At 39.8% G+C, this 18,349-nt stretch overlaps 1 protein-coding gene across 3 annotated transcripts; it reads right to left on the bottom strand.

Moving 5' to 3' along the window:
* Positions 1 to 16: 16 nt before the first annotated feature.
* LOC125226984 (protein PALS2) lies at positions 17 to 17,546 on the bottom strand. 3 transcript variants are annotated; one of them, XM_048131170.1, is made up of 12 exons: positions 17,391 to 17,546; positions 13,736 to 13,833; positions 12,575 to 12,724; positions 11,997 to 12,194; positions 9,857 to 10,087; positions 9,172 to 9,270; positions 8,816 to 8,974; positions 8,322 to 8,532; positions 7,657 to 7,827; positions 6,733 to 6,878; positions 3,182 to 3,256; positions 17 to 1,200 (listed from the first exon to the last, which is right to left on the bottom strand). In XM_048131170.1, exons 1-12 carry the CDS (start codon positions 17,467 to 17,469, stop codon positions 1,024 to 1,026), a joined length of 1,794 nt encoding a protein of 597 aa, XP_047987127.1. In that variant the 5' UTR covers positions 17,470 to 17,546; the 3' UTR covers positions 17 to 1,023. The 3 variants fall into 3 exon arrangements, with proteins under 3 accessions (XP_047987127.1, XP_047987128.1, XP_047987129.1); XM_048131171.1 differs by lacking the exon at positions 3,182 to 3,256; XM_048131172.1 differs by lacking the exons at positions 13,736 to 13,833; positions 17,391 to 17,546 and adding an exon at positions 12,965 to 12,990.
* Between the last annotated feature and the right edge of the window lie 803 nt (positions 17,547 to 18,349).

Raw genomic sequence — 18,349 nt, 5'->3', positions numbered from 1 at the left:
TAATAATTATTTTTTACATGATTTCATGGTAAATACCTACCCACGTTAAACTGTACTACATCATCGATAAAATTATACATTTTAAAGAATACTGGTTTGATATTCTTTATAAAAAAGAATATACGAGTGTATATAATAGATAATTCTTAAAAACTTAGCGAAATCGAGATTTCATCCTTAAACTATAAATCTACATACAACCTGTGATGTAGGTATGACTTAACCTAATACAAATTCATTTTATACTATTCTAAAATCATTCTAAAAAGCAGTTCGGTTAAATAAAGAGTAAACATAGAATATAAAAGCAAAAAAAAATATAGTTGCCTAGTTTATATTATTCCCTTCGAGGTCTCATGTTTTCGTGCATCTTTCTCAGTCACATTAATTATGGTTTGATTGGAGGAAAGAGAAAGATGTCCGCAATTTAGTGACCTTCGGTGTTCGCCATAGGCATAGTGTGCTGTATGGTGAGTGAAATAACGGCCCATTTAAATAACGTGTCAGGCGATGGCAACTTGACCTTTTTACTTGTAACATAATTTCTGATCCCGGTCATAGAAAATGGTACATTTTATACGCGTCGGCTGCGTGCGTCACGCTGCACGCAGTGTCAATGTATTGAATTTGGGCTTGCTGACCAATAAGGGCTTCTAAACGATTTTCACGTGTTCAGTCGTACGAATCGTACCTACAACGAAGTATAATTGTGGTAATAGAGAGCGTGTGCGTCTATGATGCGTAAGTTGTGTCGCTGTTGTGAATGGTGATCACGTGATCAGATCGATGATCTCGCTCTGGCGCTGTATCCGCTCTCCTCTAACCCACACGTGTTACGTGCAGAAGTGTGTTAGTATATCCAGCTGACGGGGACTTACTGGTGATCAGTAGAGCGTGTGTAGCGCATCCAAGATGCATCCATGATGCGAGAGTAGGTAGTGTCGTCGTTGTGATTGGTGATCAGATCGATGTTCTCGTTCTGGCACTGTATCCGCTCTCCTTTAACCGTTACGTGCATAAGTGTTAGTATATCCAGCTGACGGGCACCCACTGGTGATCAATGGAGAGCGTGTGTAGCGCGTCCATGATGCGAGAGTAAGTGGTGTCGTTGTTGTGATTGGTGATCACGAGGTCGATGTACTTTTCGTTCTGACGTTGTATCCGGGCGCTCTCTTCTAGAGTTTGCTTCATGTCTTCTTCCTGTTTCGTAGATAATGGTTTTATAATGGTAGAAATACGAATATAGAAGTAGCGTAAATATTAAATTAGTCTTAGAATACATAATATGTTAATCTATGCATATTAATTAATTACGAAGTAAATAAACGATTAGGTATTGGTAAAAACAACTATAAGCTTTATGGTCGATTATATATTATGTATCATGCACACAACAACTAGAACATTAACATTCACTGGATCTAGATGCATTTTAAAGACAAAACCTGATTTAATATGTGTGTTCCAGCTAGTTTTGATCTAGCTATAGCTGAACAATGTTCGCATATACACATTTCGGCTACCTAATGATTCTCCGACAATTTTTTAGCCGATTATTGATTCGCCGACAACGATTCGCTGAATGCCATTTAGCCGAATAATCAAACTATCGCTGTCACTTTTGGTCGAATAACGTTACGTAGAATCTTGATTCGCATACAGTTCAGTTCGCTTCTGTGCAAATTATCCGAACTATTATTGGACATTTTACATTTAGCAAAGTAATATTTTCGTTTAGGCCACGTTTAGTCGAATAACGTTTCACATTTTATACATTGTTAAAATATTTTCGAATGAATGACTTATCGCTGTTGTAAAAAAAATACGCACTTATAGACACTTTTTTTTCTTACATACATACATACATATGATCACGCCTGTAGCCCATAAAGGGGTAGGTAGAGCACATGAACTCTTAAGTTTCAGTGCCACTCTTGGCAAAAAAGGGTTAAAAGAAATCCAGATTGTGACATTGCATTGCAGTGACAGTGCCCTTAACCCATACCCCAGAGTCGACTTCTACGACACCCACGGGAAGAAAGTGTGTGGGGGGGGGGGGTCTTGAACAATGTATAATGTGAAATTCTTTTCGTTGCGGTAATAATTTACATATATATACTGGCAATATTATGTTCGGTAAAAATTTGGTGAGTTGAAAACAACAATACATAATTTACTAAAATTAATCCTTAGAATCAGAACATGATGATTAATATAAATAAGTAAATGAAATAAATGTGAATTACTCTTACAAACGATCTAACAACTAGATTCTTGAATTCGCAGAACACTTTGTACGCAAGTTCCAGGCTCCAGCCAACTCACCAAAAAAAAAAAAAAAAATACTAAATGATCACTGTGTCAAGATCACAAATTGTGTTTCGACCAATTTTGTGTCGGCCAATTTTTACAATTACTAAATGATTGTTCGTCGAAAAGTAAATCGGCGTATCAAATTTCTGCCTACTGACTCCGTTTACGAACGAATATTATGCGAAATGAGAATCTTCCAATCGTTATTCGGCCAAAACAGACGTCGGCGAATCGTTGTCGGCGTACCGAAAATCGGCGTATTTTATTTCGGAATATCAATCGGGCACCACACATTTCCTACGTATTCATGCTTCATGCGTTCAGATTGAGCATCTGCAACGGACTTTCGAAAACTTGTAAAACTATCTATCGTCCTTTATTCCATGGAAATGATAAAAATAATATAACATTCCAAATAATATTTATCAATTAGACTTATATTGATCGGGATATAGACCGGGATTACCTTTTTGATTTTTGTCGAGCTCCCGATGATCACGGAAAACTGATGAAGGCGGGATGGATGTCAAAGTTCCATAGACAGCGCGCGATCTAAGCTCCTTCGCGTTTTCCGTGATCATGATGAATGCAGTTGCGTCGAAATATCGGGAGCTCGACAAAAATCAAAAAGGTAATCCCGGTCAATATAAGTCTAATGAAAATAACCGTGAATCATTCAAAACTTTTAATATTTATCAAATACATTATGTTACTGAAGAAAAGGAATCATTAAATTGATTTTATATTAAATTAAACTATCGGCATTAAATTAGCTTTTGCTTATAAAATCAATAAAATAAATCTTAGAAAATCTATCGGTTAGTAGTTATATAAATACGTTTAAATCGTTTGAGATTTTCAGACTTACCTCATAGAGCGAAGCGAGGGACTCTAGCGTACGCGCGCGGCGCGAGCTAAAGCGAATGGAGCTCTGGCGGTCGAACTAAACATGCGCACAACACAGAATATATCAAACACTGGCAGTAATGCATGCTACACACAGTTTCACAAACGTTTTATATGGAGGTTAGGAGACAACAGTGTCAGTCGTCCGCCCCATCTAGAAGCTATAAATAACAGTTCCAAATATCTTCAGGTTGGTGTTAAAGTAGATGTAAAGTCTTGTTGTTGACGGACTGAAGTGCAGTCAGTTGATTTTTTATTTACAGCTCTATCACATTGCACTTTGCACATGATTAACGCGAGAGTATGTCGCTGCGAGAAAGATCACAAGTCTCCTTCTAATCGTATAGTAATGACATAAGGACGGGTAGTCTATCTCGCGTTCTAATTCTCGCGCAAATCATGTGCTAACCCTGCTAGCGAGAGTCGTGTCTAATGCGCGCAGCGGTGCAGTCGCATTGATGATTTAATTCATATAATTACGAAATCGCGCGGCTCGGCCGCTGCCGGTATTTGACGCGATGGCAGACTCTAAACGGAGGCAACCTGTCGTGAACGAGTTCCTCGCCTTTCTTCAAGAAAGAGATAAGCTCATTCTGGAAGGGGCGATGGATGCGGTGAATGCTGTCCAGATGAATTCGCGTGCATCAAGGTTCACTGTCGAAGACATCTGCGAAGCAAAGAGAGTGTTGTGCGAGTCCCTAGGAATCGCCGGCACCTACGTTCCTCACCGGAGAGGAGATGAAACCGGGAAGAAGAGCCTTGAAGACATTATGAAGATCTTCAAGGAGTACAAGGACCGAATTCCGGAGTTTGTGGCGACAGATATCTCCATCATTCCGTCGTGCGATCCGGATGACGTCAACGTTCGCAGCTTGTTAAGGGAAATCGTGGCCCTAAAAACAAGTTTAGCTGTAGTTATTACTAGGTTTGAAACCAGCTTGCAAACAATCGCCGAGTTACGTGACGAAATTAGTTGTTTACGTAATGCTCCTGCTCGGTCAGCGGTTTCAGACCTGACGTCCGATCATCGACCTGACAACACTAGTGTCGAGTCAGGTAGTTTGCGCGTTGACACAATTAAAAATGTCGCACGCGCCGCTCCGCCGCCCGCGCGCTCCCCGCGCGTGCGGCCGCCTCCCCCCTCACGTCGAGCTCACGTCAGCGGGCATATGCTGATGTAGCCGCCCTAGCCGGTCAACGCAACGCCGCAGCGAACCAGGTCAGCGCACCTGCAAAGGTGTGTGAAGAACGGGCTCCAATCAAGGAGAAGTCCTCCCGTGCCGATGTGGATAAGGAGGGGTTCACACTGGTGCAAAGGAAGAGCAAGGCGCGTAGGGCGCCTCGTACGACTCTGTGTGGTACCGCGGAGCCGATTACTTCTGGTCTGCGAGTTGCTAGACCGAGTAAAGCGCTCTACGTGTCGCGCTTGCATTACTCCGCCGGGGCTGATGAGGTGGTGGAGTACGTTCGCCGGAAGACTGGCTACACGCTGAGGGTGCAACAGCTGCAGTCGCGCCACTACGTGCACTTCACTTCATTTGTTGTGCGCGTGCCGCGCACGCTGCAGGACACCATCGCGAGCGCAGACTTCTGGCCGAAGGGTGTGGTATTTCGGCGGTTCCGGGGCAACCTGCCGAATCCTACGCCGAGTCAGACGACGCAACGGAGCCACGCTGTTACGTCGTCGCCCAAATCCAATGTTTAATTTGTTTATTTTTTGTATGTCTTTTGTATTATTTTTTTTTGTAAGTCTTGTTTTGTATTTTGTAGTTTCACAGTGCCTTGGTGTAAACTGTAATGCTGTGTTACTTTTTGATTAAATAAATAAATAAATGTTGTTAGACTTGAGAAATGAAAGCAAGGCGCGCAACGAGACGTGCTAATTGCGCGCGTTCACTCGCTTTACAAATCGCTAGTGTGATAGGATCATTAAGGTTTATTGACGTACACGTTTTCGTTATTTGTGGTGAAGTGACATTTTCAGACTTCAAATTGATTACGTTTGTGAAACTGGGCATAAGGATACTCGATTTATATAACAACTAGGAAAACAAAAGAACGTAAAAAAAAAATACTGTAAATTGGCATTCCAAAAATAGATGTGAACTATTTTTTTGGAGTCAGGCAAAAGTTCACGATTATCTAATCACATTACGTTTCTATACTGGCATTCAAAGGGCTTTCTACTCGTATTTCTATTTAAAATCTAGGGGGGCATGAAAATCAGCTTTATTTCGGGTATAAGATAGTATCACACTGACATACATTAACACTTTCGCTACCAAGAACCCGACTGTCGGGCACACCGCTCGTAGAAGCGTAGCCGATTACATGGGTTTCCCCGTATGTAGCGAAAATGTCGTAGCGCCGCGTAGAGCCCGGTTTCGAAAGTGTTAATATTTTCTAGATGGTTTCTCAGATCAACTTTGGACCCTTAGCACACGGAGCGTAACGGCCCGGCCACGACATTGGTCTAAGCGCGACAGCGGCAGCCATACGTGCGAATGAAAAGTCCCATCGCTCTGTCTTGCTCCAATGTATGGCCGCCGCTCACCGCTGTCGCGCTTAGACCAATGTCGTGGCCGAGCCGTAAGCGTAAGTCGCGAAGCGTATCGCCGTCGCTCGAGAGCGCTAAGAGCACAAAACTCCGCATATAGCATCTTCGTCTTACTAATGAGTTACAGTTTACACAGAGAGTTGAGAACAGTTTACTTAATAATCAGTTTACACTTCTAAACGAAACTAATACGACGAATGTGCGCTTAGCTAGAGGCCAGATATCTACGCTTACGCGTTCTCTTACGGCCCGGCCACGACATTGGTCTAAGCGCGACAGCGGTGAGCGGCAGCCATACGTGCGAATGAAAAGTCCCATCGCTGTGTCTCGCTCTAACGCATGGCCGTCGCTCACCGCTGTCGCGCTTAGACCAATGTCGTGGCCGGGCCGTTACATTCTACGCTCAGTGCGTTAGTATAAGGCCTGAGACCTGAGTGGGCACTCGGTGGAGTGGAGCGTTCAGCGGGCCGTGTAGCGGGACGGGCGAGTGTCCACCCTATGCAGCGTCGACTCAGGACACCTGTACGAGCTTCTATTGTTTGACATGCACGCCGCACACCCTGCCCCGCTGCATAAATATGATCCTCAGCCCTAACACTTAGGGCCAGTTGCAACACAGTTAACAGACACATCATCACGCGTCAGAGGTCTATGGAACTTCTCATATAATAAAATTTAGCGAACGTTTTGACAGTGACAGATTGTTTGGTGCAACCGACCCTTAGCAGAGTATAATGACGACTCAGTAATAATTCTTCTAACAAATTTTGCGCCGCGCAGTATGTCCTTGAGTACCGCTCTGCGCGAGCGAGGTGCAGAGAGTACATGCGGAATTGGATGATGCCGGTCACGTCAGTACGCGCCGCCCTGCCAAGGTCGCGCGCGGCGCGTGTGTGTACTGAGACTACTGAGTCGTCCTTATAATGTGTCCTTAGTCAGTTAGACAGGGTGTGTACCGTGAGGTTGCGGTTGGATGCGAAGGTGAGGTTGCGCAGCTGCTCGATGCCGGGCGCGGCCACCAGCACCACGTACGGCAGGAACTCGCTGCTGTTGTGCAGCAGCTTGAGCGACGCCGGCGCGCAGTCCAGGATGCACATCTTGCCTGTTATACGTCAATTATGTATTAACACTTTCGCAACCAAGAATCCGCCCGACGGGCACTCGAGAACATGCTTAATAAGTTACAAATTAATGACCAGTTTCTGACGTAGTGCCCCATATTATGTCTGGTAGTGAATGTGTTAAGTTTACTAGAAATTGTCTCGTAAAAATAATGGTGGACGCTGCAACAAAAAAGCTGACGGCCCGGACAAGACATTGGTTTATAGCGATAGATTGGAGAGAGACACAGCGATGGGACTTTTCTTTCACACCTAAGCTGTCGCCGCTGTCGTCTTAGACCAATTTCGTCGTCATTAAGGCTAAGCCTCGGAAAAGGTGCCAAATGTGTGTGTATGAAGACTATAAAATAATGAACATGTATGCCAACTAAAGGCAGGTTTTCAAGAATCACGACACCTGGAGGCTGCTAAGATTCACAAAGGGTTGTAGCGCCATTAGAAGTAAGTAATAAAAAAATTGGTCTCGTCAACTTTCAAAACACGTTGCAAAACAGGTTGCGCGACTCCAGAGTTCAGATAGGTTTGTTCCGCTTGTTGAATATACTAGTTGATAACTAGTTGTTTCGAAATAGATTTCGCGCTGTCAGTGTCACTACAATCTATCACCAAAAATGACTCAATTGTCAGAGTTAATTTCATAAAATTGAGTTCTACATTCTAAACTATAACATCGTTTATTGGCTGGTAAATACCAACTTGTGCAAGAGGGCAGATAGGTGAATATAACAAACGTTTAAAACATATGTAGGAGCTACTTACCCTCCTTAATAACGGCTCTGATGGAATCCAAGTGGGTCCCGTAAAGATGCCCATTATGCTCTCCATACTCCAAAAAGCGACCCGCGTGTGCGTCGCGTTCCATCTCTTCGCGCGACACGAACCAATACGACGTGCCGTTCTCTTCTAGTGGCCGGGGAGGGCGGGATGTATCTGGAAAATAAAAATTACTGGTTTTCTATGTCAAACTTCTATGTCAGCATAGTACTTCCTAGAAATAAAGTCAAGGATTACATCCTCTAAGCTAATGTTAAGGACATTTACAGCCTGTGAAATATTTATTTTTCAAGTAGGCATATTATATTACAATGCGCATATGTAAGAAGTGTATAGCTTTATAGTAAGTGTCAGATGGGTCGGAAGCGGAACCTAGTGAACTATCGGAACTTTTGATCTTCGTCTTAAGGTAGACCATTCAATGTAGTGCTAAAACTCGACTTAAGAACGCAGAGTACGGCGTTACTTTTTACAGCGCTTACAATAAGATAAACAATTAGACATCGGCACCAAAGCTCTCGTCTAGTTCTTGAGCGCGCGCCGGCCCACGCCGCGCGTACCAACTAAAGCTAAAACCCGACGTAGAAACGGCGGCGTGCGCCCACTTCATACAGCACCAATGCCTATTCCCTATAAAGCGATATACTTACGTGGCACAACGGCGCCGAAACGGTCGGGATGTTCGTGTATCATCCGATTCTTGAGCGTACGTCGACCCACGCCTCGAGTACCAACTAGCGCTAAAACCCGGCGTAAGAATGGCGGCGTGCGCGCTACTTCTTCGTACAAAGCTAACTCTGCGCCTTCTAGCTGTACGCTCGATCTGGACTCATAGACGAACTTTTTCTTCTTTTTAGATATCTGCGAAAAAAAAAACAATCTATGAAAACTTAAACTGACTCAATTGAGGTTCGAAATTGGGCACGATTTGACCAGCTTGAGTAAAAAAATTGTCAATTAATCAAAAGAACAGTTCGAGAAAAATCGTGGAAAGAAATAAGAACAGAAACCCTTTTAGCTGGATTTCCTTCAGTTAGGTAATTTTATTTTACGTTGTATTCAAGACATCTCTCACTTTCATAACAGTCAAAACGCTCAATATTTTTTACTATATAATAATCTTAAAAATACAAAATTTACATACCCTAGCTCCACATATGCTAATTTTATGAACGAAGTCTGCTTCAGGTGGCACATAAGCTTTTCTTCTTTCCTCCAGTTCTGGGGAAGGTATTAGACCCACCACATCAGGGTTTTCTACATGGCTCGCTTGCCACCAGTTGGGGTCTTTTCTATCTGACACCTGAAATAATTAATGTTAATACAATTCATTTGGCATGTATTAGGTCTGCATTAGGTTTGATTTGGCAGGAATTATTCTAGTGCCATTATGACGAAGGACTTTTCTACTTCAGAAAAAAATTAAATAAGGTTTATAAAACCATTTGAATACGAAAACTTTTGCATGAAATGTATAAAGTTGTATAAATTGTAACTTACTTGTAAAATATCACCCTTTTTAAATTCCAATCCGATTTCTTTACATGGTAATAGTGTGTCTTCCTTCGGATTATAGTCAAACAGTGCTCTCATGTAACACTGTAACAGAAAGACATAAATTAAAAACAAAATAGTACAGTACAGCCGGAATAACAAGAAGTCAATGTGACAAGGTATAGAGATTATCACATATTTAAGCCAGTGACTGTATATCTCCCTCAAAGTTTAATTCAGACTAAATCATTTCTATATTGGCTGTAATATTGCTGCCTTACTGGAGGTCATATAGTATATGGAAGCCCCAAGCAAGCAAGCTTCTAGCGATGCAATATTTGTCCGCAAACTAAAATCCATCCTACTCAAAATGGCTTGCTATACTTTGGATGAGTTCCTTGATACCTACGGGTCATTGACTGGATCGTGTACCTACTAATGTAATATGTGTGTCTGCATTACTTAGAATACTCAATGTGAAATGTGATTTTTTTTTCTAAATAATCATTGTATGTAAATAATTGACGTGTAAATGTGAATATTTTACCAATAAACATCTATATCTATATCAGTAAAACACACAGTAAATCATCACTGTGCACAGAAGTGTAACACATGGCCCTAGCAACATCAACTAATCAGTTAATTACTAACTCAATTAACATAGTCATTCCTTAATTGATATACTCACACTAAGCTTATTTGTTAATTGAGAACATTTTTCCTTAAGGTTAGGTCCCACTTTTAAGGTAACCCTATCGTTAGGCTTGGACACTGCCTCTTTGAGCTGCTCTTCAGTATCTACTTGTACTCCATCTACTTCTAGAAGGACATCTCCTATGGAGAGTAAGGCTTGCTTAGCTGCAGCACTGCTCGCTAATATTCTAGCTACTATGAGTTGGCCATGCTCATCTGTTGTGACCTGGAAGAAAAATAAAAAAATTCAGAAATTGTATGAACAAAACATTGAAATAATATTGTGTTCGGTTAGCATGGTAGTGACTATACTCAGACTAATAATATTCATTTGAATAAATCCTAGGGATAGACTGTAAAATAGATTGGCACCATTCTCAGATGACCATCATTACTAAATGAAGTATTCAATTGATTATACTTGCACTATATTCCTACATGAGCATGACTCATACTACATTAATGTGACATAATTATAAACAGCATGCAATTTCCGTGCAAAAATGTGATGATCTTATTGGATGATTAGAATGTAGCAATGAGTCATTTTTGCATATGTAGAAATCAATTGAAGAACTTTCAGTGATCAAATATGTATCCCCACACTTTTCAATGTAATTGTATATATAGTCCTCCATGTCGTATCCGACAACGGCGACCTTTACAACTTTCTCTGATGAGCACGTATATGGCTCGCAAAACCGAACTTCGTTTTAAATATTCGGTCGCACTGTGCGCAATAAAGCTGCCCTTGGTCGTTATATGTATACGCGTAGGACGGTTTTGGGCGAGACTTCCGTTGAAGGCGCTTTTGGTCCAGGTTCTCCAGTCGAGCTTCCTCAAAGGCAGCTACTGGTGCCGGCATCAGAATAGCATCACCCCATTCCATCCCGTGGGTGTCGTAAAAGGCGACTAAGGGACTACTGTGACAGATTTATACAAAAACCATTGATCAGTCACTGCATTTCTTACTCCTATCAGTCGTACCGATCACACGGTCCACTGATGCCAGGGAGTGAGGGACGAGAGAGTGGGTTTGCAGAAGCGCAACTGTTCACTCACTATAATCTTATCACGCGCAGATGACCTTTTGCAACGTTGTATATACATAGACAATGACACTCATTGTTGGAGTTTTGGAAATGTAGCTCAAGGATTAATATGAAATAATATAACAAAAGACTATTGAAACGCTCATATTTTATTTTAGAAAGTATGTTACATGAATATGTTTGAGAAGAAAAATGATTTTTAAATGCATCAAAGTAAAGTTAAACTATGAACTGCACTTGTGTGGTGTCTAACCAGGGTAAATATTTCATAGAATTAAAAATGTTATACTTCAATTTGAATGAATAGGTTTGGTAGGGAAACCACATTCATAAGGTGTTAACCACAAAATCTTGGGTTGAATTTCCATTAGCTAACAACAAATAATGCTATAAGAACAATCATACTGTATCTTAATATGAGCAGCCCAAATTTGAGCAAGAAAAATACAACAAAAAGCTGGTAATTATGATGATAATTAACTAAATAAGGCATTGACATTAACAATGGAAATTGTTTCATTTAAAAATGTCTGTAACTGAAATAAATGAGGCATACAATAAATTCCCTTATATTTCACGATCTCTTTCATAATCCTCTTTCTGCACAATGTCTAATTAGAAAAATTGGAGGTAAATAGTAGTATTATTAGGACTATGGAACATTGCTTACTTGGTGTACTCTAAATCCTAAAATGTGCAGGATACAGATTTTCACAGCATAACAAATGCATAATGATCAGAGATCAGATTTTTGTGTGTCATCTCATACTAAAAGTCATAAATGTATATATTTTTAGTTAGTTTATGTATATATATGATTGTACATATTTATGTATGTATATTGATGATGCATATAGTATTTAGATAGTGACTTATATCTATTTAAATTTCTGTTTTATTTTCCGCACCAATTTTAAGTTTCTGTTTGGGCCAATGGTTGACTGGTAGAGAATGCCTTAAGGCATTAAGTTTGCCATTTGTACTTAATGTTAAATAAATAAATAAAAGTCATTAAAATGACATAAGTCACTAAGAATGTCGCAAATCCGTCCGATCTCTGATAATGATAAAAAAAAAACTCACCGTTAATCCTAAGGGCTGTCCAGGCACTTTCCTAAGGCCTACAACTTTGACTGTCTCCACAGGCATGTCTCCGTTTTCCTCAGGGCTAGTTTCTGCGCCTTCTGCTGAGTCTTTGTTTTGCTTAGGCGGTGGCTCTTCAATGCCAGATCCTCTTTGAAGCCACAAGGCACCTATTGCATCATGAGCATCTATTAAAGCCTGAAAAATAAAATGTTCTACAGTTTGATCAAGTGTAAATGTGACGCTTTACTAGTACAAGGACCAAAATTATGACGTAAACCGGTTTGGAGAAAGTACATAACAGTACTTGATCCTGCACAACATGCAAATTTAATTTAATTTAAGGAAATTGAGTTATCAACATTTTGAATGAAACACTAGTCATTTAAGAGTATCTATACCGCTGAATAACGTTCACAACTATCGTTCTAGCTGTCGGTAACATCACAAAAGCGAAACTAAATTAACGCAACAAGTACGCTTCGCTATTTATCAACACTTCATGATACAGTACCAGACCTGAAATAGCATCAAGGTAATAAAATATTGTTTGGAAGTGATTCCGCATCTAAACATACCTTAAAATGTATTCTGGATAGCAATATCGCGAGTTCCGCTTGCTCAATAGTTCTGATGTTGTTGCCACGATACTCGCTCAGCGACCGTATTATGTTTACGTTATCCAACGATACGGGTTTTACGACCAGGTCCTCCTCTGATTCGATGGGCTGCAATAATAACACTAGCACTTCATATAAATCCAACAAGATTCACAATGGAACTTCCAAAACAACAAACGGCGTAGGCGTGGCACTTGGTTTTAATGAATGAAAAGTAATTAGGTGAGGTTAATTAATTGAATAATTTACAACATTACGTAAAACTATCGTTAGTTAACTAATTTATCAGTCATAAACATAATATTCTGTTGTAAATTACGAGAAATCTGTTAGACGCGGAAAACATACCCGCCGTTTCACTTCCCTACACAGTACACAACTAAACACAGATAAGAAAATAGTATACGAGTTGTCAGAAAAGTTGCCATGTTGAATTGCTATAGGAATGTGCTATTTCCGCTTTTTAGGGTTCCATAACTATAACGGACCCTTCGTTTTTTAAAGTGGTTGATTTTTTGTGGGACGCTATCTCTTAAAGTTCTTCTACCGACTAAACAGAATTCACTGAATTAACAGATTGAATAACAAATAAAATATGGCGCTCTTTCAGAATAGAAAGTACAGCGAAGTTTGTAGAAAAAGTGATATATGGGTGGTCAACCAAATCTTGGCACAAATAAAGGAGAGAAATTAAGTTTTCTTATGGGAATTAAACCTTTGCCCTTACATTTTCAATCAATTTTTAAGTGTATGGCTCGCTGATGATTCCGCCAACGTCGAGGTTTAGGCAGGTACTCGTTTTATGACGATAATTGACCGGGGAGCCTTCCTTTTTTCAAATTTGGCGCCTTTTTTAGTGCCAAGATTTGGTTGAGCGTCGTAAACTGCAGATAATTATTTTGGGAATGAAAATTCTATCTCATATTTAGAATATTATTATAACCACTTTCGATTATGTATACTGAAACACACCCAAAACATCAGCAGAAAAAGGAGCGAAATTCAATTTATCTACGGGAAATAATTTAGAATCAGAGTATAATATCATCATATTAGATTCAATCAATTAGATGCAGATTGTAATAATATTTTACAATAAACAAGTTTATTATTACTTACCTCACTTTTTCGACCAAAATCGGGACTTTCAACAATACTTTTCAAGAATATTTCGTCATGATTCGATAGATCATCCTCTGGTTTTGGCTTTTCTTTTTCTAAAAAAAAAGATATGTGTAGTACAGTCTTCCGTGTAATTTACTAGGAGAACCCTATAATGCGAATGGGAACAAGAAGTCCCTTCAAGTGTCTTAATTTCCTGAACTTCTCTATACCGCTCGACTGATGTCTCGAGTTGGTAGATGTATATTGTTCCATTAGATTAGAAGGAAATTAAATGGGAACGAGAATGAACCGACTGACTGTGCAGATTTGTTATATAATAATATTTACGTCTTTATTCACTTTATTGAAATTACAGTTTTAATTAATTTGCCCTGAAAAGCTTCACATGTCTTCATGTATAAGAGAGCTGATGCTGATTTTCGTAAATACCTGTAACCAAAATTGATCGATCCAGCTCTAAGTGACAGGTACCTATTGATTTTCATCACAGATGATTTTCATCGTATAGCTAGCTTTAGAAAATGTCTTATTAAATGAATAAAGTAATGCGCGTTTTATACTGCGGTCTTTTTGATGGGCCATTTCAAATTAATTTCAAGTACCTTGTCCAACTTTCGGACACGTTCGGTGGAGTGAGATAAAACGAGAAATGGAGCCATAATTTCCCCTATTTACTTTTATGTAATTTTCCTTCCATCCAAGTTCGGCTAAATAGGATTTCTAAACAGGCGATCGGATAACAGAAAAAATTAAAAATGGAATGGTATGGCAGGTATACTCTGTCAAACAAATCTGTCAGTAAATAAGAACAAAGAAAACTATATGTATCCTCTTCTATAGCACCCTAAAGAAAAGGACGCATATAGTTTTCTTTGTTCTTATTTACTGATAGACTTGTTTGACAAAATAAGTCGGTACTGTCGGTAGGTAGCACTAGGTAGCAAAAATAATTCGTTAAGCGTAACATAAATAAGTACCTACAGGGCTTAACTAAGTACCTAAAGTAGGAAATGTTTAGATTACACGCACTACAACAAACATAATTGAGCATTTCTTTTTTTTTGCCACTTTTATGAAGTGTGATATTTTTGAAAAAAAATATGCTATTTCTACTCAGAATTACTAGCCTTTTCAATCCTAGTAGTTAAAAAAATTGTCCCATACAATTTTTTCTTATTTTGTTACCATTTTCCGTAGGTACATGTTGTATGGGGCAACAAAAGAGGAAAGTAAAAAAATGTATGGAAATTCTGGGACACTTTTTGTCTCCCAGTGAGATTGAAAGTACTCGTGATTCTGAGTACAATTGACCTAAAATTCCCTAAAACAATAAAAAAAAAATATTGGCAAAAAAAAAAAGAAATGCTCAATTATGATCTGAGGATGTCTTGTTTATTGCCCATTAACAGACCAAGGTATATATTAATTATATGTATGTATTTATACTTACTATTTCTCTGTTCGTAGGAGTCGGAAAATGGCAACTTCGTGTCTCAAATAGGCATGATGCATCGATAAAGGTTCAGAGGTAAGATTTCAGTGGGTACTTATTTATAATTTGGTATCATTGTTACCTACTATTTTTATTAACCAAGGATTTTGTAGATACCAAAAGGTATCGAAAGCTTTTCTGTCCGTGTCCACATACAACCAATACATATAACCCTTCTTTACAAAATCGCTTAAATTACCCTCCATTAAGGCCATGACATTAACGAACCTCGCAATAAAAACGACTCAGTTAACAATCATAACAAACTATTTGGAAGGACCGGTGGAGGGCCGGATAACATCCTTTTGGGGGCCAGAAATGGCCCGTGGGCAGGCCTACGTCACTCGCACGCGGTCGCGCGTTAAATACCTACACGCTAGCCGTTCATTCGAATGGGCAAGTGGCCGAGGGGTGACACGCGCCCGCCTGTGTAGTCGCGTGGCACGTACCGTCTACCATTCTTCTGAGTTTTACGTAATAACTTATTAGTATTAGTAAATAAAGCGTAGGGTATTTGTCGTTTTGCGGGCAAGTGAAGGATCTGTTACGTTAGTAACTTGTTAATAATCTGTGCCGCGGGGCGTACTTTGCCCTCCACACTGTTTCAAGACAACCGTTATAAGAGTGATCTCTGGTTATGAGTAATTCCAATAAATTTTGAACGTTATATTACACTTCATCGTGTGCATCTGTGCAACTAACTACCCCTGCACCTAAGGTTTTTCTCCAGTGGTTCTTTCGGCGGTAATTAGGCACCAGCGTGTCAAACTTTTGTCACTAGGCACATTCTCCTGCCAGCCTTGTTGTCGCGGCTGTTGCTCTCGCATTGGACTTACTAGCCATTTGTGGAAGTGCCGCCTTGTGCCGCACTTATGGAAGCTTCATCATTTATTGTTGATGTTAGAGGCCAATGGTGAATGGATTTTGTAAGCAAATTTTTTTTCGTGCGATGACAATGCTGTCTAATAACAGTACTTGTTCCCATGTAACCCGTGAAAACTTGCGTGACCATCCTATACGAGTATGTATGGGGTTACCTATACGTTCATATTTGAGTTATCATCACTAGTATACTACAACACCAGACTCTGATACTGACAGATAAGGTTTCTTATCGTTGTTGCGATGTTTGGGGTGGCGTGACATGACTTTCGGGACGATCGCCGATAGCACGGACTGTTATGATCCGTGGAATATTAAGTACCTAGTTGCAAACCCTGGGAAAATTATAATGTGGCCCTTGGATGGGTGGGTTTACCTATTATGCAGTGTACATACTCTCTTGAATTGTACGACTTTTTGGGCAAAGGCACAAGTGGCACAACACTGAAAGTTGTTAAATTAAGGGGATTTGTAAACTGGCATACCTACTTGTGCTTTTTAGAAATCACTCAATCTTGTAAATAGCTAAGATAATAATATGAAATTAACAAAGCAAAGAATTTTAGTAATTTACAGTTACACCTACCTACTCGTAATAGCTCCTGTCTTTGTTGATGAGATGACTGACACATGAATCTTATGAAAGTTTTTATCAAACTTTTATTATTAAACAATTAAACCAATTTACATTTGATGAATTTATTTTGGATGGCGCAGTTATATAATTTAACACTCTTTTTAATTTTTTATGAAACTTGATTCAAATATATAATTTTTTGAAAAAACTTATTACCTACATCCGAAAATATGTAATCTACAAAGTAAAGCAAGAACGTATAATGCGAATGTATCTTAAACGACTTTAATTTTTCTCTGGCTAAAAGCTCAGCTGGTTACTGGATTACTGTAAAAGTGTAAACTACGTGTCTAGATTAAAATATGAGCCGAAGATATTTATTTCTACGTAGGAAGTGCCTATCAAACATTTATATTTTATGATCATGGCAAGATCTATACATTGGTAGTAAAAGGAAGATTTATGGATAGTTAAGCTGTTTGTTATGTTAAAATTTCTAATATTAAAAAGTAAACTTATACATTAATAACTAAAAATGCGCACGAGTTTGTCACAATGCCGGTAATGTACAATCTCCTGTCGCTTTTACTGGCTAAAGTATTTCGCGGAAAAGCAACACAACACTCCGCTTTGAGGTTATCTCGTCCGCCAACAAACGGCACAATATAGGAGAGCGGAGGGTTTATTTTTTAGCTTACCTTCGTCCGGTGGTTTTCCGAGCGCGAAATCTTTGAATCCACGCCAGGTGGTGTACCGGCCACTGCGTCGGACCATCATCACGGATCAGCGGGAGGGACTGGCGGGCATCGCGGGATCGATGCGTATAGCGCGTCGCGCGGCGCGGCGTCAGCTGAGCGCCGTGGCGTCACGGCGGCGCCCGCCCTGCCGCGCCTGCGCACCGCACGCTTTCGCAACTTACAGCCCGATTCTAACAAACACATAAGACTTCAGTACGATATCCGAAAGATATCGTTCAGTCATCGCGCGTCTCGTCCGCGCCGATACAACTACCGGCAAGCACGAGTGAAATACAAATTATCCGAATGATATCTTTCAGATTTTTTCTTTTATCTGTGTGAGTTAGAATAGACCTACTTTACACTTTTCGTCTACGAATAATGTTTCTGAAAGCGCGTTTGAAGAAGTTTTATAGCTCGTAAAAATCAGTACGGATACTCATATAAGTAGTTTTCATTTAACGTTCATCTATATTGACTTCTCAGATAAACATACATGTATAGTTAAGTAGCTCGAGAACGAATTTTCATAGTTATGTGAATTAAAAACAGCTTTTTCAGTACAGATGGTGTTTTTTTACGCACTAGTGCGAGAAGTGGTTCATTATATGCCAGGTCGAAACTTCGGAGTGCCATCTGTACTGAAAAACGTGTGGTACGATACTTGTGCGAAAAGGAAATTCGTTACTCGTGTCGATTTAAAACACTCCCTTCGGTCGTGTTTTAATTTATCGCCACTCGTTTCGAACTTCCTTTTATTCGCACTAGTATCCTAATGTACTATTTTGAAGGAATAATAGGCCGGTAAGCGTTTGCGCAGTCTTTTGGGAATTATCGTTTCTTTATTTTCATTGAAATACTTACTGTATAAATAACCCACTTTCAAGATGCACAATGCTCACTTCTACACTCGTAAAATG

Source organism: Leguminivora glycinivorella, chromosome 6 (assembly GCF_023078275.1).
Source record: "Leguminivora glycinivorella isolate SPB_JAAS2020 chromosome 6, LegGlyc_1.1, whole genome shotgun sequence".
NCBI lineage: Eukaryota > Metazoa > Arthropoda > Insecta > Lepidoptera > Tortricidae > Leguminivora > Leguminivora glycinivorella.
The sequence above is the reverse complement of the archived record's forward strand: the minus strand, read 5'-3'. Positions and strand labels throughout refer to the sequence as shown.